Here is an 18,144-nt window from a genome sequence, read left to right as displayed (position 1 = left end):
GCTATAGGATAAGGCACAGCAGGGGCTATAGATGGGTTGTGAGGGGTTATGGGATGGGTACAGGATCAGAAAGGGTTATGGGACAGGAATGTGATAGGGGATGAGAATGAAGTACGGGTTTGGAATGGGGTAAAAGGTGTGGGGTGGGAATGGGGTATAGAATAGGAACGAGGTACGGGACGGGAGATGGGATGGGGCATAGAATGGAGAAGGCGGATGGGGACGGGGCGTACGCGGGGTCGGGGCACGGTGGGGCACGAAGAGGCGTTCCCAGGATGCTGCCCCTCCCCGCGGGCGGGCCGTGGCGGTGCGGGGCGGGCAGGAGCTGATAAAAGCGGCGGTACCGCTCCGCTGCGCCGCTCTCCGCGCCCGCCGGCAGCCCAGCTCCGCGCTGCCCCGCACCGCCCCGCAGCCCCCGCCACCGCCGCCCATGGTGCTGCCCGGCCCGCCCGGCATGGCCCGCTCCGAGGAGGTTCACCGCCTCACCGAGAATGTCTACAAGGTGAGTCCGCAACAGGTGCGGGGCCGCGCGGCGCGTCTCCCACTTCCCCCATTCAGCCCCTCTTCCATCTGCTTTGATTTCCTCCTTTCTCTCTCTTTTCCTCTCTCTTCTCTTCCCCTCCTCCTCCGCCGGGTGCGGGGGCAGCGCGGTGTTGGGGCGAGAGGAGGAGAAGGAAGAGGAGGAGGAGGAGGAGGATGTGCCGCCGCCGGGGGGGCCGCGCCGCCCCCGCTCCCTGCCCGCCGCCCCCATCCGCAGCCGCATGGAGAGCGCGGAGCCCCCGGAGCGGGCGCGGTGCCGGACCCCCCCCCCGGCTCTGCGTGGGGATGGGTGCGGGGCAGCCCCCCTTGCTCACCCCGTTCCCGGGTCACCTCGGGCCGTCGATCCCTTTCTCTCGACATCCGAGAGCGGGGAGCGCCCTGTTCAGCTCTGCGGCTCCGGCTCTCACAGTTTCCCTTTTTGGTTTTTAAATGGGATGGGGAAAATACGCTCTTCCGTGCGGTTCGGTTCGCTGGGTGCGGTGGTCGTGGCCGGGAGGACCTCTCCAGCCCGGCACGTCGCATGGGATGCCGTCCCTTCCACCCGCACGGCTCCTTTACCTTCGGCCCTACGGGATGCAGAGCGACTCTGCGGATGGAGCTCTCTGGTTGTAGGAGTTGGGTCCTTTTGCCACCCCAGTGCACGCTCTAAATGCATCGGTCCTCCTTCAGGTGTTGTCCCGGGGTGTTGCTGTGCTGATGGCAGCTTGCAGAGCTCTCTGTGTTTGGGGCACATCACTGTGCCATGTGCTCGTAGGCAGCTTCGAGTGTGATTCGGTGTCAGCCTCAGCTGGAGGGCAGTGCTGGTTTCTGTCCCCAAGCAGCTGTGGTGGAACCATGTTTGCTCCTTGGAGAACCAATGGGGATGTTGGCTGTGCTCTCCTCCTGCCTACAACCATGGCTTTAGTCAGTCCTGCATTGAGAGCACTGCATGGAGCCCTGGGATCACGGTGAGGGCTGTTACTGCATGCAGGGCAGTGCCCATGGTGCAGGGCAGCTTCAGCTGCGGGCTCATAGGAAACCAACATGATGGTTTTGCTGTCAGGAAGCAGAGTTGTGTGTGTTACAGCGAGTGCAGCGTGGAGGTGAGAACTCAGAGCTGGGGGCAGATGTTGTGGTGTTACCCACGTCCCTCTTTGCTGCCTGGCCTTGGGAGGAAAACAGCATTTCCTGGAGCCAAGGAGATGCTTCCCTTGGTTTCTATGGGTGCTGCATGGGCCGCGTGCAGGAGCTGCATGTCTGTATTCCATGGAGGGATCCCAGAGCTCCATGTTAAGGCATGGCAAGGTGAGCACTTGGAGCTCTGGGTACCCCCCAGTCCAAAACCAGCCCTGGTGCTTCACAGCCACACTGCCCAGCTGCTGTCCCGTGCCTCAACTGACCTGCACAGTGGGGCTGTGCTGCCTGCCCTGCTCCTTCCATTATCCAGAGCAGCCCTGCTGGCCCAGCACCCTCTCCCCAGCACAGCTGTCCTGCCTGGGGAGCCCACTGTAATTATTTCCCAGTCCTGGTGCTCCCCCTCGGAGTGACTGCGCTAATGAGCTGGTGGAGGAGCTGTCAGCCGCCCCCTCGCAGCTTTGCCACTACAGGCAGCTGCCTACACATGTGGAGTAATTACAGAGCGAGACGGAGGATGCTGGCACCTTCCACCAACGTAATCCCACCTTCCCCAGGCGCTGATTCACTTCTGTGCACCTCGGTGGGGCAGTGCGGGCTGCCCCTGGGCTGGGGGACCTCGGTGCCTCTTCCCCTTGGAAACAAACCTCTTGTTGCCGATGGATGAGACGACTGCTTCCAGGCCAACCTCCATTTCATTTAAAGCTCTTTCTTCACGTGGGAAATTGTTTTGCAATGGTGCACGGTTCGCTCTGGCTTCGGAGAAAGGTTTCTTAGCAGCACCCTGATCTCAGACCCTCGTGGTCATGTATGCCAGTCGTTTGCTCCCCTTCAGATGTAATGAATGCTACTCCCAGCACAAGGGCTGTGTTATCTCCAAGTCCAGAGGGAAAGGGAGAGCTCCTTGCTCAAATGAATCAGGAGGGAAATGGTGGCTGGCTCGTTGTGCTGGCAGCAGAGGGAGAACTCACTGCAACAGCAAATGAGAGAGTTGGCCTTTGGGGTCGACCTGTGCCACCCCAGTTTCCGTGCCCTGTGCTTTCTAGGTGCACTGTGCCGTGGTGCTGGCTGGGCTCAGGGCTGAGCGTGGTGCTGGCAGTGCACTGCCCTGCTGTGGGTTTGCAGAGTGCTTTGTGGGATGCCGTGTGCCTCAGGACTGCGGCACTTTGCAGGTTAGCACATGCAGCGCAGAAGGAAGCCCATGATCTGCTCCCCTACCCCAAAGTGCTCCTGCATTGCTCCTGGAACAGCCTTTTGCCTTTGGTGGCTCCTGGTGCTGTGCTCACAGTGTGGTTTCACAATGCTGCTGCTCGCATTGCAGGGTGGAGGGGAGCACATTGCAAACCTTCCAGAGCAGGGACTCATCATCTGGGTGAGGTGGGCCCGTGGGTCACTGCTGGTGGTTTCTGGGGAGGTGCTGGCAGTGGGTGCCATGAGCCAGCAGCTGCTTTGTACCCACCCTCCAGCCCTGAAACTTGTGTGTCTTCATCCTCTGATGCCTTGAGTAGAAATGAAGTGGTTTTGGAAGGGTCCCTGTTCTTCCTCTGTGTCCCTTGCTTGTGAGCGTGGTGTCTGGTACAGCTGATGCCAAGTGCTGCCTCAGCCAGCTGCTCCTCTTGGGGATGCTCCTGGAGCAGCATGGTGGTGCGGGGTGCTGTTTGCAGCTGAGATCTGCTGGTGCAGGGCAGGACATGCTGAGATGGAGGCAGCTCCGGGGTTTGTTTGGGCATTAAATATTAACACAGAAATAATGGAAGGCGTTCCCAAGGCAGGGCTGACCCATTTAGAAGCAAAACTTCCTTGTGGCTGAGCTGTGGTGTGGCAGTGCCATCACAGCCTGGCCGTGCCGCGGTGCTCAGCGCTGTCACAGCACCCATCCCATGGGGACGTCACCCAGGTGGCTCTGCAGGGCTGTGCACTGTGGTGGAGCAATGCTGGGAGAGCAGAGGTTGGTGGTTTTTCTAGCTTAGAAGTAGAACCTGATACTTGTGTTGGGAGGTGCTGGGACATCACTGCTGTCCTGGCAGCATGGGGGCCGTTCTCAGCTCCTTCTGGTATTCAGCTGCAGGGGCTGCCATTGGGCTGAAGGGGGATGGACTTTTTGGAGCATGGTTGTAAAGACCCTGGGGAGGTGTTGTGAAGGTTTGCTTCCTATGCAAGAGAAACGTGATACGAGGTGAGCCATGATACGAGGTGAGCTGGCTCTGCTTCCAGCTCGTGCCTGGGGAGCACTCAAGCTTCTCATTGTGGGCTGATGATGATGGCGTTGGAGCAGGAGGTGACCCCTTTGTGGAGCATGCTCGGAGTGGAGAGGCAATGAGTTTGCTTTCTATGCACTCCTCTCCCCCCCACCCACAGGACCGTGTCCTGGAGACCTCGTGCTTCGCATTAGTTTCTTTTCTGGCAGCCGAACAAAGCCGTGCCAATCCCAGAGAGCTGAGCAGCATTACCCGGGAGGTCAATGCTGCCGAACAAAGCGGAGCCCTTCCAACCTTTTGCTGCCAGGTTTTGTTGTCTGTGTTGTTCTAAACTCTCGCCCAGGCAGCGGGTTTGTGGGTGCTGCTGATGGAGCAGAACTGGAGGGGAGGCTGAGAGGTGCTTCCATCACTGGGGTTTTGCTGCACCCTGTGCCCGGGCTCCCCAGGCGCTGAGCGTGATCCCTGGTGTGAGCTCAGTGTTTATCTGCTCTGTTTGTTTCTCCATAGCAGCTGGGAGCTTTCCAGCATCTCACACTGGGGAGATGAAGGTGTGTTAGTTCTGGAGCTGGCTTCTCTTTCCACCACGGGAGTGAAAATACGGCTTTAGAAACCTCTATTTTTATCTCCGTAGTGAAGATCCCTTTTTAATTCCCTTCTCCTGTGGGGCTATTTGTGTTGGAGTCTCCAGGCAGCGTCTTAAAGACATTCACTTTCAGCAAACTTCCTCTCCAGGTTCCATGAGTTTTACTTGGCTGCCAAGGAGCCTCCTCCCCCCTCACCCCCCTATGGAGCAGCAGAGCCTTTCTTGCAATGCTTTTGCTCTTGGTTTGCTGCTGCCAAACAGCTGTGCCGTACCCCAAGGTGCTGCTGCACCTCTCAGCTGCCCCAGGTTTGGGGAAGGAGCAGCAGGGATGTGTCAGTGTGAAGTAGGAAAGGCAGAGCAGCCCTCCCCAGTGCTAATTAACCCCCATAAGATCATCTCTCACAATTACAGAGAGCACCTCAATGCACGGCTTGCTGCTGCAGGTCCATTTCTCCTTCCAAGCTGAGCATGTTCCCGGTGCTGCCTTGGCCTCAATTAGTCCTGCAGCTCTCATTAGCTGGGTGCTCCCTGTACCGTCTCTGGGCTGGAGCATCCCAGGGCAGGATGGAACCCAGCTGTCATGAGCTCAGCTGTGCAAAGCCTGCCCTGCACCCACAGAAGGAAATGAAACCATCGCGGCCTGCAAAGGGTGTGCAGCAGAGCTGGGGCTGAGTGTGCCCGGGGCAGAAAATGAGCTCTGTGTGTTTGGCCAGCTTTGGGTGAGGTGACAGATGCTTAATCAGCTTATTGGGCAGAAGTGTCTGTCTGTCTCCCTCCCAGTGTGGGATGCTGCCAGCAGTGGGGTGGGGGCTGAGCCCCTTCTCCATTGCACAGTGCAGTGCTGCAGGTGGCTGCCCCATCCCCTGCTCTGGGTGCAGGTTGCTCTGGGGGTGCAGTGGGCACGGAGCTGCTGTCCCTCCCCAGCTCAGTTGGGGTTGGTGTCTGGTTTTAGAGATGCTATCAGTGCTGGGGATTGAGCGGCTTTGGCAACTCCTGACAAACACACAAAGAGCCGTTCTGGGGCACGATCCGATTAGTCCTGTCCTCTTGTTTTGGAATAAGGACGTCAGGGAGGAGGAGATGCTGTGCTGCTGCTCTAACACTTGTGACCGCATTGCTGGGGATGCGGGCGCAGTTCTCCATGTACAGCTCCAGCATGGCACTGGTGTGCAGGGCACGGTGGGACTGGATGATGCTCAGTGCAGCAGCATGGGCTGTTCCTGGCTGTGTCCAGTCATTGGTGCCATGCTTAGCTTAGCATGCTGCTCTCTCACCCTTGGAGCAGAGCCTTTGCCCTTTGCCTGATGGGAGTGCTGCCATTGAGCAGCACGGGTTGAAATGTGGCTGCATCAGTGACCATCAGCCCCTTGTGATGCTGGAGGTGTGGGTGGGTCCTTCACCCCATTCCTGCCCTTAAAGATGCACTGAGTTGCCCTGTGCTGCCCCCTCTGCTAACACCCGCTGTCCTCCTTTCTTCCAGACAATCATGGAGCAGTTCAACCCCAGCCTCAGGAACTTCATTTCTATGGGGAAGACCTATGAAAAAGCCTTAGCAAGTAAGTGATGCTGTGCTGCTGGCACATTGCTGGAGGACTGTGAGCCCCACGTGGGGCTGCACGGTGCTCTTAAATCATTAAAATGAAGTTAAAGCTCTATTTGAAAGTATTGTTTACATGCTCAAGTTGCAGAGGAAAATAAATTCCCCCCCCCCCCCCCCCCCACATACACACACACAATTGTTGGTGGCATCTCTTTGCTGAGCCTACAGGGTCCCAATGGGGGCTGTTAGAGGAGCAAGGAATTAATTGGGTGAACCGTGGATTGATGGAAACCAAAACCAAACAGTTGTGATGTGGTGACTCCATGCTGCCCAGCTCCTGTCCAGCCCTGTTCTGTCACAGCATCGTGCAGAGGACGTTGACTTCGCCTCTGTTTGCTTCAGAAGCTGCTCTGCACGTCGCTTGGATTTGATCTCTTTAATTGGGTTGCTGGAGATGCCTTTAAGGGCGGAGGCTGTCGTGATCTTAAAGTCTTAAGTAGGAAAAGAGAGATTTCAGTCTCATCGTCTTAAATGGTGGCGTTTGAAGTGCGACCTCTGGGAAGGATCTGCACATTCCTGCTCTGTGCATTCCTGCTCTGTGTGTGCCTGGAGCGCTCCTTATCTCCCCCAGGCCAGGCGGGGCTGCTGCATGCCTGCGAGGGGTCCACAACCCCCCCCACACACACACACTGCTTCCTAGAGGGTGTTAATGGTGTGGGAGGTGCCCATAGCACCGGGTGTGGACCTGGGGTGCTCACAGACCCTCACGTGCTGCAGCACCGAGGATGAGAGGTGATGATCTCGGTGTGCTGGGGGGTCAGGTTGGGTTTTAGAAACAACAGCCTCTCCAAAGGCTGCCTGGGGGGTGGGGGAGTCGCCATCCCAGGTGCTGTTCCAGAGCCATGGGGTTGTGGCACTAAGGGACTTTGCTCACACCTCTGCCCCAAAGATCTTGCAGGCTTGGCAGCTGCCCTCGGTCATTGTTTGTTTGGGATCCCAGAGCTGCTGGGACACCCGAAGGCAGAGCCTCGCTCAGTGGATGCACTCTGGAAGAGGCTTCATTGCTGAGCGTGGTGGTGCTGAGCTGTACAGCGTGTTCTGTGATTAGAGGAAACCCCCTGCTTATCTGATTAAAGCCGAGCGTGGAGCTGGAATGTCAACAAACAGCACAGAGCTATAATGAAAGTCTGTGATATTCAATTATTCTGCAGCACTTTTGCTGAGCTCCGGTGGTTACGCTGGAATGAAAACCACCGAGGTCCTGCACGTACCTTTCTTTCCCCTCCTGAGCAGCTCTGTAATCTTGCTGCTCCAGCTTTCTTCTTTCCCGGTGTGTTCCTTGCTCCTCTTGCTTGTTTGTTGTCTCGTCCCTCCCTGTGGGGCTGAGCTCTTTGAAGTCAGAGCTGTTTTTCTTTTAGCGTCTAGAGCCTGTTTGGTGCTGCAGGAGTTAGAATAGCCGTCAGCCAAGTCTATAACCTGCATTTTTGTTATGCTTTTAGGTATGACATATGCAGCAAAAGGATACTTCGATGCTCTGGTGAAGATGGGGGAGTTGGCCAGTGAGAGCCAAGGATCCAAGGAGCTGGGTAAGTCACTGATCCATGGCTCAGTGGAGACCTGGCCCAGAGCAGGGATGGAACCAAACCCGTGCTGTTGTTGGGGATGAGGAGCTGGGCACGGAGCTGACCCTGCCTGATATGAATAGCCCACGTACCTCTCTATTTACTGCTGATGTAGCTTTTAAAAGAAAAGAGAAATCCTGCTAATCTCAGTTTCAGGATTTGAGGATGTTGTCAGCACGTGGTGTTTGCCAAGAGGAAGTATTTGCTCAGAGCTGCTCTCACGGTGCTTTTCTTGCTTTAGAAATGAAGAAGGCACCGCTGCCCTGGGAGCTGGGGCAGTGCTGCTGGGCTGCAGCCTTTGGCAGGATAGGCGCTGTGCAAGGCGCTGTGCAAGGCGCTGTGCAAGGCGCTGTGCAAGGCGCTGTGCAAGGCGCTGTGCAAGGCGCTGTGCAAGGCGCTGTGCAAGGCGCTGTGCAAGGCGCTGTGCAAGGCGCTGTGCAAGTCAGTGCCCTGCCTGTGTCCCACTGTGGTGCTGCTGACTGGGCTCTGTTCAGAGCTGCATCGTGAGTCCCAATGTTCTACAGCTGCATTCCCTCTTGCAGTTACTCTTCAGGGAGCTGCTTTCCCTGTGCTTGCGCTTCCCCTCCCTGTGTGAGCTCTGTACTTCCAGCTCACTTTGCAGCTCTGTGGTCATACTGGAAGTGGAAATGTGGGGGAGACTCTGGGCTGTGCGGGTAGGAGCTGGGCCACAAACCTTCTGCCCATGGGAGGGCTGTGCAGGGCTGTTTCCTGCATGCAGTGCTGGGGTTTGGCACGGGGCAGCTCCTGTTGGCCCCGCAGCAGCTCTCAGCCATCCTGCTGTGCTGATCTTTGCTGATGTTTATGGTGGCAGCTGCTCCAGGAGGAAGAAAGTGGAGATAACATTTGTGGAGATGATAACAGGACACTGCCCCATCCCAATGGGCTGCGAAATGCCTCAGATGGGGCTGAGCTGCCTGTATCAGCCCGAGGTACTGCTCTTCCTGGGCACACCTTGAGCTTATCAGTGAGTGCTGATAGTGCCGGAAAGGATCCGAGTCTGGGTTGTGTCACACTGCTGCAGCAGGTGGGGGTGCAGCACCAATGCTGGCTGGGGGTTCTCCTGGGGCAGCATATGCCTCCAAGGACAAGGATCCAAGGATCCTTCAAGGATCTGAGGCTTCTTCCTCTTTTCTCTCCTGTGCTTATTTTTTGGTTCTGTTTCTGAGCCAAGTCATCAATAGAACATTAAAAAACAGTGCAGCTCCTGTGCCTGAAAATGGTGAAAAAGGCCACTGCTGTCCCAAATCCACGCCGGCTCTGCAGCCAACTCCATGCCTCAGTAGCACGTGCAGCTCAGAGGAGCTCAGCTCTGGAGCTGGGAAACCACTCAGTGATCCCTGTCTGCAGACATGCTGGGTGTCTGGCACAGGGTCCTGCTGCGTCGTGCTGCACGGTGCTCACTGTATTTGCACGTTCCTTGGGTTGCAGTGATGCTGCACGCTCACCTTGCTGCAAGCATTCAACCTCTGCCTGCCAGACTGCTGCCCCCAGCTTAGCTCTGCACTGCCCGCCTGCTTAGTGCTCCACACAGCTCACAAATTCTCCACCAGATTTTAGCAGCAGTGCTGAGACGGGATAATCTGGTGCAGCAATGGGAAACCCAGCAGTAATGAAGCACCTGAGCTGTAATCGGCTCTGCGCTGGGTGCAGGCGTTGGGTGGGGTGAGCACAGCCCTGCCAGCCCCACCACTGAGGTTTGGGGTGTTCGGAGTCTGATTTCTTTTCCTGTTTGCACCCAAGGCAGTGGTGCAAGTTGCAGCTCCCAGTGTGCCCTGCCTTATGCTGCCCTGGATTTTTGCTTCTTGAGGAGCTGAATTTGGTGTATGGTCAGGGCCAGGCTGCTCCTGGCATTGCCATCAGCTGAGTCACTGGGATGGATGTAACCTACCTGTCTGGCTCTGGTCCTGTCCAGCTCTGGGACTTGGAGGGTTAGACCCCAGCCTGCAGTGCCTCCCAGGTGTGCACAGCTTGCTTGAGAGGTGGTTTGTAGGAAGGTGAGAAGGCAGAGTGAGTTAATGCTGTGTCTGGTCGGACAAGATTTACTTTGGGCTCAATCTGAGACTTTTCCAGGATCCGGGTAGTGCTCCAGATGCAGCTTCAGTGGATGGTACTGGGTTGTGCTGGAGGCTGAATGCAGAAAGCTCCTCCGGGGCTGGGGAAGGACTGTTTGGGGGCTGGTTTTCACCAAGATCCCCTCGGCTGATGCCCAAGGCAGCTTGATGTCAATGGGGCACAGCTGCAAAGGACCTGTATGTGGCTTTCAAAATGCATGTTGGTGCCAGGCCACTGTTGTGTGGGTGTCCCATGCCTGACAAAGGGCTTTGAGCTCAGGGCAGAGCCCAGCTCTGTCCCAAAGGCCAGAACACTTTTGGGACACAGTGCTGCAGTCCCACCTGGCTCCTGCTGGCCTTGGTGTGGTTAGGAGGCTTTGTGCTGCGCTGAATCCTCGGGGGAGATTTATTAATCCACTAATTGGATTTGCAGCCGTTTCGGGTAGGAGTTTCCTGCAGCAGCAGAGATGCAGATGGAGATCCTGCAAATGCCAAAGGTCAGCGTGCCAGCAGAGGTCCTGGCGGTGGGCACTGCACCCCCATGCTGCACACAGCTGGCTATGTGCCCTATGCTCAGCCAGGCGAGCTGGGGAAGCAGCGGCTTTTCTTTTTCCTCCCCTCTTTACTTTGTCTCCAACAAAAAAAAAGCAAGTGGAAAGCTTTGCCAAGCTGGGCTGGAACTGGAGGCTGGAAACAGAACTGAGCATTGTAATGCTGATGAGCTGCTGATAGAACATCAACAAATCCTGCATGATCCTTTCGGCTGTGATAAATAAATGGAACCTTTCTGAAGAGGAAATGCGGAGCTGATTGTTTCCCTGTAACCCGTGTTCTTCCCTCCCCCCCCTTCCCCACTGTTTGCGTGAATCTCCCTCCATGTTGCTTTGCAGTTTGATGTCGGAGCTGATAGGAAGTCAGATCCCGGACAGTCTGTGTTTGAATGAGGGCTCAGCCATGAAATGCTCTTCTCAGGGACCCGAGGGCTCGTTTGGGGTTGTGCCACATGAGCTTGAATCCCGATCTGTTGATTTTGGGGGAGGAAATAGGATTGCAGAAGTCCTCAGCGGTGGCGCTTCTGTCCTAAATGCGGCTGAGCCAAACCCTGAGCGGTGCCATCTGATTGCAGCCAGGGCTGTGCATCGCAGGGCAGGTCAGGACACACAGTGCATGGGGAGCAGATGGGACTTCACCCTGTGCACGAATCGGTGCTTTTCCTCCCCCCCCCCCCAGAAAATAACTGTTGGAGCTTTCCTGTCCGCTGCACAGCAGGCAGCTGCCCAAACAACCTGCCCTGTTGCTGTTTGCTGCTTTCTCTCATAAATGAGCTAATGTTCCTCCTTGCCTGCTTGGTTGCTTCCCTTCTCAATGCTGTTGCTTCTCCTGTTCGCTTGCACAAAGCAGAGGGTGAAGCCGGCTGGGATGGGGAAGGGCATCAGAGCTTGGCACTGTGCTCGTTGAGCTTGAGCTTTGCATTCGGGAGCCTCTGGTGCCAGTGGGGAGCGGGGCCGTGTGCTTTGTGGAGCAATGAAGTGATGCCCAGCGCCGGTGCTCCTATATAGCTTTGCATTCGTTGATATTTCATTCAAAATGACCCTTTTTTTTGCTCGAGGGGACGGAGCCGCAGGCTCAGGAGCAGCCGGTTCCTGCAGCTCTGCCTTCTGCTGGGCAGCTGGCTCTGCGCGTGGTGCCCGATCACAATCTCAGTGATGTGGAACAACCTGTTTCGCCGTTGCTTGCTGGGTGTGGTTGGGGAAGGGCTCACAATGGCCCCTATAGTTCTTCCAGCATGATACTGTGAGTCACACCGACGTAAATAGCACCTCCCGGCCTGTGTGTGCCTCCCTGCAGAGCAGGCACAGCCCTGGCACTGCCCTCCTGCCCACCCCGTGGCTCTTTGTTTCTGACCTCAGCATTCATGCTTTGCTTTGCGTTCTTGGCTTAGAGCATGTGTGTTTTGGCACGGGGAGGAGATGGTGCTCGCCCTCTGTCTTAATTCCCAATGTGACCCACACTGTTTGCAGCAGGGATCATTGCCTGTGTGGGTTCCAAGCAGCCACTGCACGGTGCCAGCGGTGTGGGAGGGAGCTGGGGAGCACCGTGCACCACCCCGTGCTGCTGATCCTACCCACAGCCAGGGCGTGCAGTATTTTGGCTTCACAAGGGCTGTGATATCTCTGAGTCACATTTTAACTTCTTCCCCTTGCTGCTGAGCCGTGTCAGTCTGGGTGGTTTCAGGGTGAGATGTTAATGGCTAACGAGGTCTGCAGCCTTCTCACGGTGTGTAGCGTGAGGCTGTCGGGGTGCTGGAGGTGTCTGTGTGACTTCACATGGTGTTATAGCTGAGATTTAGAGACTTCAGCTCCAGTCTGCTGCCCTGGGCAGGCACCCTGCTCTGAAGGCTGCTATGGGAAACCCAGAGTGAATTCCTTAGGGCTCCCGGTGCAGGAGGAACTTCAGAGGAAGCTGCTGTGACCTGATGCTGGGCGGGCAGCCTGCAGCCTTCCTGTGCTGTGTGCTCCCCACATAGACATGCTAGGGCTGCTCCTCCGTGTCCCAGCACTGTGCTGGAGGAGCTGTGCAGGCTCAGGGTGTTCCCTCCCATCCATTCACCCAACACCCAAGCTGGAAAAACAGCAGTGCTGACCCCATTGGAGCACATGCACATAGGGCAGTGAGACATGCAGTGCAGGGGATGGCTCTGCCCTGCCCGGTTTGATGTGGAACAGCATCCAGCCAGGGCTGAAACTCCCCCACGCTCAGCTGTGATAACAGCCAGAGGGGATGGTGGAGGAGAAAGTATCAGCAGAGATGGCTATCAGTGTCCTGGGAGGTGCTCCTCCACCTCCCTGCTGTTTGGAGCAGGGTGGGGAGGGCAGGGGTAGAGCTGCACCGTGCTGATCTGGGGCTGTGTGTATCATTTCTGAGCATCCCTTCCCTGCCTGCATCCCATGCACAGCAGTGCTGGTAGAGCCCTGGCCTGGCTGCTTCTGATGGGCAGGGGAGGAGAGAGCACAGTGTGAGCTTTGGAAGTATAGGAAAGCTACCTTAATGCCAATATACTCGAGGAGAAAAAGGGTTCTCAGCCGAGCTACAGCATGACGTCACTTTTCTTGCCCTCCTGGTAGTGAGAATTTGTGCACTTCCTATGATTGAGCAGTCACAGCCCAACCGGAGAGGAATTTCCTGCAGTCTTGTCCGGGTAACCTTTGGCCCAGGCCTTCCCATTCATGTGTGCAACTACTACGTCTGCTCTGCCTCGGCACTGCGGGCTGCTGGGCTTTGCTTTGCTCAGCACCTTGCAAAGCAGCCATAAAAGTTAACGGCATGGCTCCAGCTGCAGAGAGCTGCACTGGTGTGGGAGCAAAGCTGCTGGTCACCTTACTTTGTGCATTGCTGCTCCGCTCCCTGCCCTGTGCCACCCTGTGCCTGTCCCAGCACCCTCAGCCCTTTGAGATTTCCCCCCTTTCAAAGCACAGGGGCTGGCGCCTGCCCAGAACAAAGGGGTCAGATTTTAATGTTTGCAGAGTTTTGAGACACGCTGTGCAGGTACAAAGTACAAATTGCTTCAGCCGTGAGCTAAGGCACGTTGGACCGGAGTGTTCCTAATTGCTCGCTATTGGAGCGCAGCCCATGTGCATGGTCCCATGGGGATGGGAGTAGGGTGACCCAGTGTGGGCTGGGGCTGATGGTGCCGTGGGCCTGAGGTTGGCACAGCTCCTGCAGAGTGACTCTGTTGGGCTGCCGGGCTCTGTCTATGTCAGGGCTTTGGGGCAGGATGTAGCTCTTCCTGTCTGGGGAAAGTAGAGTGGGAACGAGACTTGAAGGCCTCGTATTGGGAAAGAAGAATTGAAGGAAGAGTGGAAGCAGACCTGGGATCTCTCTGCTGGGACAGCCCTTCCCCTGTAGCATGACTGCCCTGTTCCACGGTGTGCTCACAGCCACTAAAGCTGAACAGATCCCTCCCTGTTGTCTGAGTGCCCTCAGCTCTGTGCCTGAAGCTCCCTCTTCTTGCCTTGTCATTCCAGGAGATGTGCTTTTCCAGATGGCTGAAGTCCACAGGCAGATCCAGAACCAGCTGGAGGAAATGGTGAGCACATGTTGGTGCTGTGGTGCCCAGGCTGGGCAAAGAGAACCCCCCTCTGAGCCCCCAGATCTGATATCTGGAGTAGGTGAGGTCTCAGCCAGGGTACCCAGCCCCATACAAGCCTGCCAGGGTTTCCTTGTACCAAAGCCGAGCTGCTGGTGTTGAGACTGGGTCCCTCTCTGAGCACCCGTCCATCCCGTGCTGCTGGCAGCAGCCCCTTCACCTGCTCAGCCCCAGCCCCACTGCACAATTGGTGTCAGCTCTGTGCAGCCCTGGTTCCCATCACAAGGGTTCTGGGCAGTTCTTGTTGGTGCTCTGGGTGGCAGAGCTCAGCACCTGTGTTTGTTCTCTTCCTGCAGCTGAAGTCCTTCCACAACGAGCTCCTGACGCAGCTGGAGCAGAAGGTAGAGCTGGACTCACGTTACCTGAGCGTAAGTGTCCCAGTTCAGCCCCTGGGCCATCAGATGTGTCACCATTTGGAATGTGGTCTCCCAACCCCTGTTTGCTCTCAGGGCTCGGGGGTTCCCTTTCACCCCCCCCTTGGGTTGTTCTGAGGTTCCCCCTCTCGCCCCCAGGCTGCGCTGAAGAAATACCAAACAGAGCAAAGGAACAAGGGCGACTCGCTCGACAAGTGCCAGGCTGAGCTGAAGAAGCTGAGGAAGAAGAGCCAAGGAAGCAAAAACCCCCAGAAGTACTCGGACAAGGAGCTGCAGGTAGGAGTGGAGCGGGGGAGGACAGCATCCCTGTGCCCACCGCCCTCCCAGCTGTGTGCTGGGGCTGTAGGAGCAGCCAGGGAGGCAGTGGGATGACATGGGGATGTGGCTGTGCCCAGGCTGAGCCTGTGTTGGTGACTAACCCTGCTGGATCCACCGCAGCTGGTGGTTTGTTGGGTTGTATATTTTTTCCCCCCCTTCCTCCTTAATGAATGAACCCGAAAAGATCATTAGTTTCTGTTGTGCCAGATCCATCTCCCTCTGGATGGTGTTTAGCTTAAATATTTTCGGTGCCTTCTGACGGGCGGCCCTTCCCCCAGCCCGCCCGGTGGCGAGCGCGTGCAGGAGGAGGCTGGCGAGTGAATCACAGCTGCGTGACTGCAGCGTGGGCTGCTCTGTGCTGATGGGGCTGTGCCTGTGTTGCTCAGGGCTGGGGGCTCACAGCCCCTTTGTACAGCTTTGCCTGCTGGCAGACTGAAGAGCAGCGGGGCTGCTGAGCATCCCTGGATGCATCCCAGGGCACGGTGTTGTGGTGCAGACAGATCAGCATGGCAGGCCTTAACAAGAGGTCGGTGCTTCTCTCTGCAGAGCTGCTCTGGCTGCAAGTGCTGCAGCGCAGTGCTGTCCTCACTGGGGAAAAGAGGAAGCTTAACTCCAAAGCTGGAAATGGCATGCTGCTGTGTCTAAGAGAATAGATGTTATGTTGGGACCAGGTTTTGTTGCAGCTGATAGAACAGCCCTGCCAAAGGTGATCTAAGCAGCGCTGGGGCTGCACACGGGAATGCAGTAAATAACTAGCAGGTAGCTGGGAAAGTGATGCTGCTAATTGCACTAAAATCAGGGGGATTGGTTGTTCCCTGGGTAGCATGAATCAGGATAATCGCAGAAGGAGAAAAGAACATTTCAGCAGCTCTCCAGGCTGAGCGCAGCCCTTGTGCTGAGCTGAAGTGCTCTGAGCTGAGCTCATTTCGTTTGCAGCATCCCAGCTCCTGTGTCTGTACCAAGCTGCTTGTGCACGGTTAATTGGAGCATCTTCAGGAGGTGTTGCTGCAGTGTGACTGAGGTGTCCTGCGTGCAGGCTGGCACTTCCCTGAAAGCTGAGCAGCTGAAACCACTTTGGAGTGCTGGTGTCTCTGCAATCTGTTGCTCCTGATCTCTGCTGAGAGCAGACCTGTTGAGCAGTTAGGCGGCTCTGTGGGAGGACATGCATGGCATCAGCACCTGGAGAGGGGTCCCCACACCTGCACGAGCTGCTGATAGGGATGGGAAGTGCTGCTGGAGCCTCCTGGCTCCTGCTGTGTTGCTGGGATTCCCTCCATGAACTGGAGGAAGGAAGGAACCCACTGCAGGCAGGAGGAGCGGCGATGGTTTGGTGCTCCCATCCTGAAGCAGCACCAATAGGGATGGTTCCAATAGCTCATCATCCGTGGGCAAAGAGGAAAACAGGATCAGGCTTTCATTCCCTTAATCTTTCAGCAGTAAGTATTTAGGAAGTGCTTATCTCAGCAAAAAAAAAAAGCCTTATGATGGCTTTTAAGCTTAAAGAGCAATGAAACTGCTCAGCTGCTGACTTGGTTCCCCAGTCTCAGATCAGAGATCCTCAATGCTGGAGGAGCTGCTCGTGTCGCACGGAGGGTTCTTGCTCCATAAAACCTTTCTCTGAGCAGTGAGGGTTGGTTGGAGTCAGGGTGATGGTTTGGTTCTGTCATGGGAAAGCTGCTGTTGGCTGATGCATCCTGGTGCCGACATAACTCATCCCATTCAATAGAGCAATAAAATCATACTCTCATTTTTTTTGAAGCCTCATCCACTTAAGTTACTGTAGCACTCAGCAGCCAGGAATCTGATGCTCTGTCATCATCTCCGCACTTAATGCTGTGGGAAGCAAATTGCTCCTATCTGCCTCCTCCATACTCACAGGGTGACCATGGTTCATCCCGCGGCATAGGATTGCTATGAGCCTGCTGGGACAGCCTGAGGTTCTCTCTCCTGTGCCTCTTCAGTGCAGTTTCCCCATGTGTCAGGCAGAAATAAGGGTGGGTGTTGCACACCTGTTGTTTTGGGCTTGCAGAGCCGAGGGTTGCTCGGTGCTGCTGCTTGCACAGCGGTGCACAGTGAGAGCTTGGATGCTGTGCAGTTGTGGGGTCTGATAGGCGAGGAGGGGCTTTGCAGGATGAAAGCACAGTGTGGCTTTCCATAAAGGCAGACTCATTGCTTACAGCAGCTCAGAGCACAGTTTGGCTGCTGCAGGGGTTGTCAGCAGAGGTGCAGTGCTTAAAGGCTCTGCTGCTGAAGGTGGCAGTAAACTCTGTTTTCGGACCTCAACTGAATGAGCCAGCAGCAGCGTGGGCTCCAGCTGCTCATCCATTGGTGCTGTGAGCAGTGGGACTTCTCTGTGAGGCTGAGTTGGAGGTGGCAGTGGTCAGTGCAGGAATAGTCCCTGCTGCTGTCCCCGTGTGCTCCCGTGGGAGCGGTGTAAGCATTAAACACCGCTGTGCCAAATAGCCCGGGGCCTTTGGAGAAACTTTTGTAATTGAAACCTCATTTTCTGTTCCCACCGGGAGAAGTAATTTTAGCGATGGGTCAAGAAGCACGGGCTGATGGGGAATGTGCACAACCAGGTTACGAGGGCTGACGTGAAAGTCAAACGGGGAGGAATTATGTAAAAGCTGCGGGGCTGCAGATGCCTCAGCCCAGGTTTCCTTGTGCTGTGTCCAAATGCAGTGTCACGGCCAGGGGCTGAGGCTGTGCTCAGTGCTGGGCTGTCACATCCATCCCTGCTGCCCGAGTGTTGCTTCCTGGGGCTGTTCCTGCAACTCCCACAGCAGCTGCTGCAAATAAGCTCAACCGAGTGGATTGATTTCGATAAAGAAATGAAGCCTAAAGCCTCTCTTTCTCTGTCCGAGATGCCTCGTGACCCTGATGGAAGGGCAGAACTCAGCCCATGTAAAGCACATCTCGGCACCAGATCCCAACGTGGAGTGGCTGCCCTGAGCTGTCCTCAGGTTGGGAGGACATTTGCATGGCTGCAGGAGCGTGTTCCTGCACAGAGCTGTGTACGTGGTGTTACATAAAACATACAGGAATAGTAAAAGGATGAGGCACTGCCCTGCAGAACAGATGTGAGATGGCAGTGTAAGGGGGAGGGCAGTGCGTTTCAGTGATGGGAAGCAGGTGGTTGTTGGGCTCTGGTGGCAGGACCTGCTGGGTACAGGGGTGACCATGATGGGATGGGGTTGGGATACACCAGATGCCCACTTGCTGGGAGGAGCTGCTTCTTGCAGGGCTCCATGGAGGGGATGTGGAGGTTTTGGGCTGTGACTTGGGCATCTGCTCCTCTGGAGTTGGATGCAGGGTTTACCCCTTGGCAGGGCAGGTTCCAAAAACCTGTTAATGGGATGGAAAGCTCAGCATAAAACTCAAGGCAAGGAGTGTAACTTCCATGCAAGGAGCAGCTTCTAGAGATAAGGAGACCCTCTCCTGAGCGCCAAGGGGCTGAGCATCCCCATGCTGCTGGTCTCACCTCTGACCTGTGCTGTGTATGGACTTGGGGCTGTTCTTCCTTGAGACTATTTGACAGCTTAGGAAGCTCTTTCTTGGTTAATCAGCCTAACTTCTCTCTTATTTTATCCCATTACTTTCTAATTATTCTCCCTTGTTGTTCCTTAAATAGATCCCC

At 56.1% G+C, this 18,144-nt stretch overlaps 1 protein-coding gene across 6 annotated transcripts in view; it reads left to right on the top strand.

Annotated features, from left to right (window-relative positions):
- Positions 1–352: 352 nt before the first annotated feature.
- The window catches only part of BAIAP2 (BAR/IMD domain containing adaptor protein 2), a 32,014-nt gene continuing 14,222 nt past the window's right edge, over positions 353–18,144 (top strand). For all 6 annotated transcript variants that reach the window (XM_072352276.1, XM_072352273.1, XM_072352275.1 and 3 more), the window contains exons 1-6: positions 353–502; positions 5,915–5,990; positions 7,474–7,560; positions 13,694–13,755; positions 14,112–14,183; positions 14,328–14,465. In XM_072352276.1, coding sequence (XP_072208377.1) covers positions 431–502; positions 5,915–5,990; positions 7,474–7,560; positions 13,694–13,755; positions 14,112–14,183; positions 14,328–14,465 — 507 coding nt within the window. In that variant the 5' untranslated portion in view covers positions 353–430. The remainder of the gene's footprint in view (positions 503–5,914; positions 5,991–7,473; positions 7,561–13,693; positions 13,756–14,111; positions 14,184–14,327; positions 14,466–18,144) is intronic.

Source organism: Excalfactoria chinensis, chromosome 17 (genome assembly GCF_039878825.1).
Source record: "Excalfactoria chinensis isolate bCotChi1 chromosome 17, bCotChi1.hap2, whole genome shotgun sequence".
Taxonomy (NCBI): domain Eukaryota; kingdom Metazoa; phylum Chordata; class Aves; order Galliformes; family Phasianidae; genus Excalfactoria; species Excalfactoria chinensis.
This window is presented reverse-complemented; position numbering and strand designations above follow the sequence as displayed.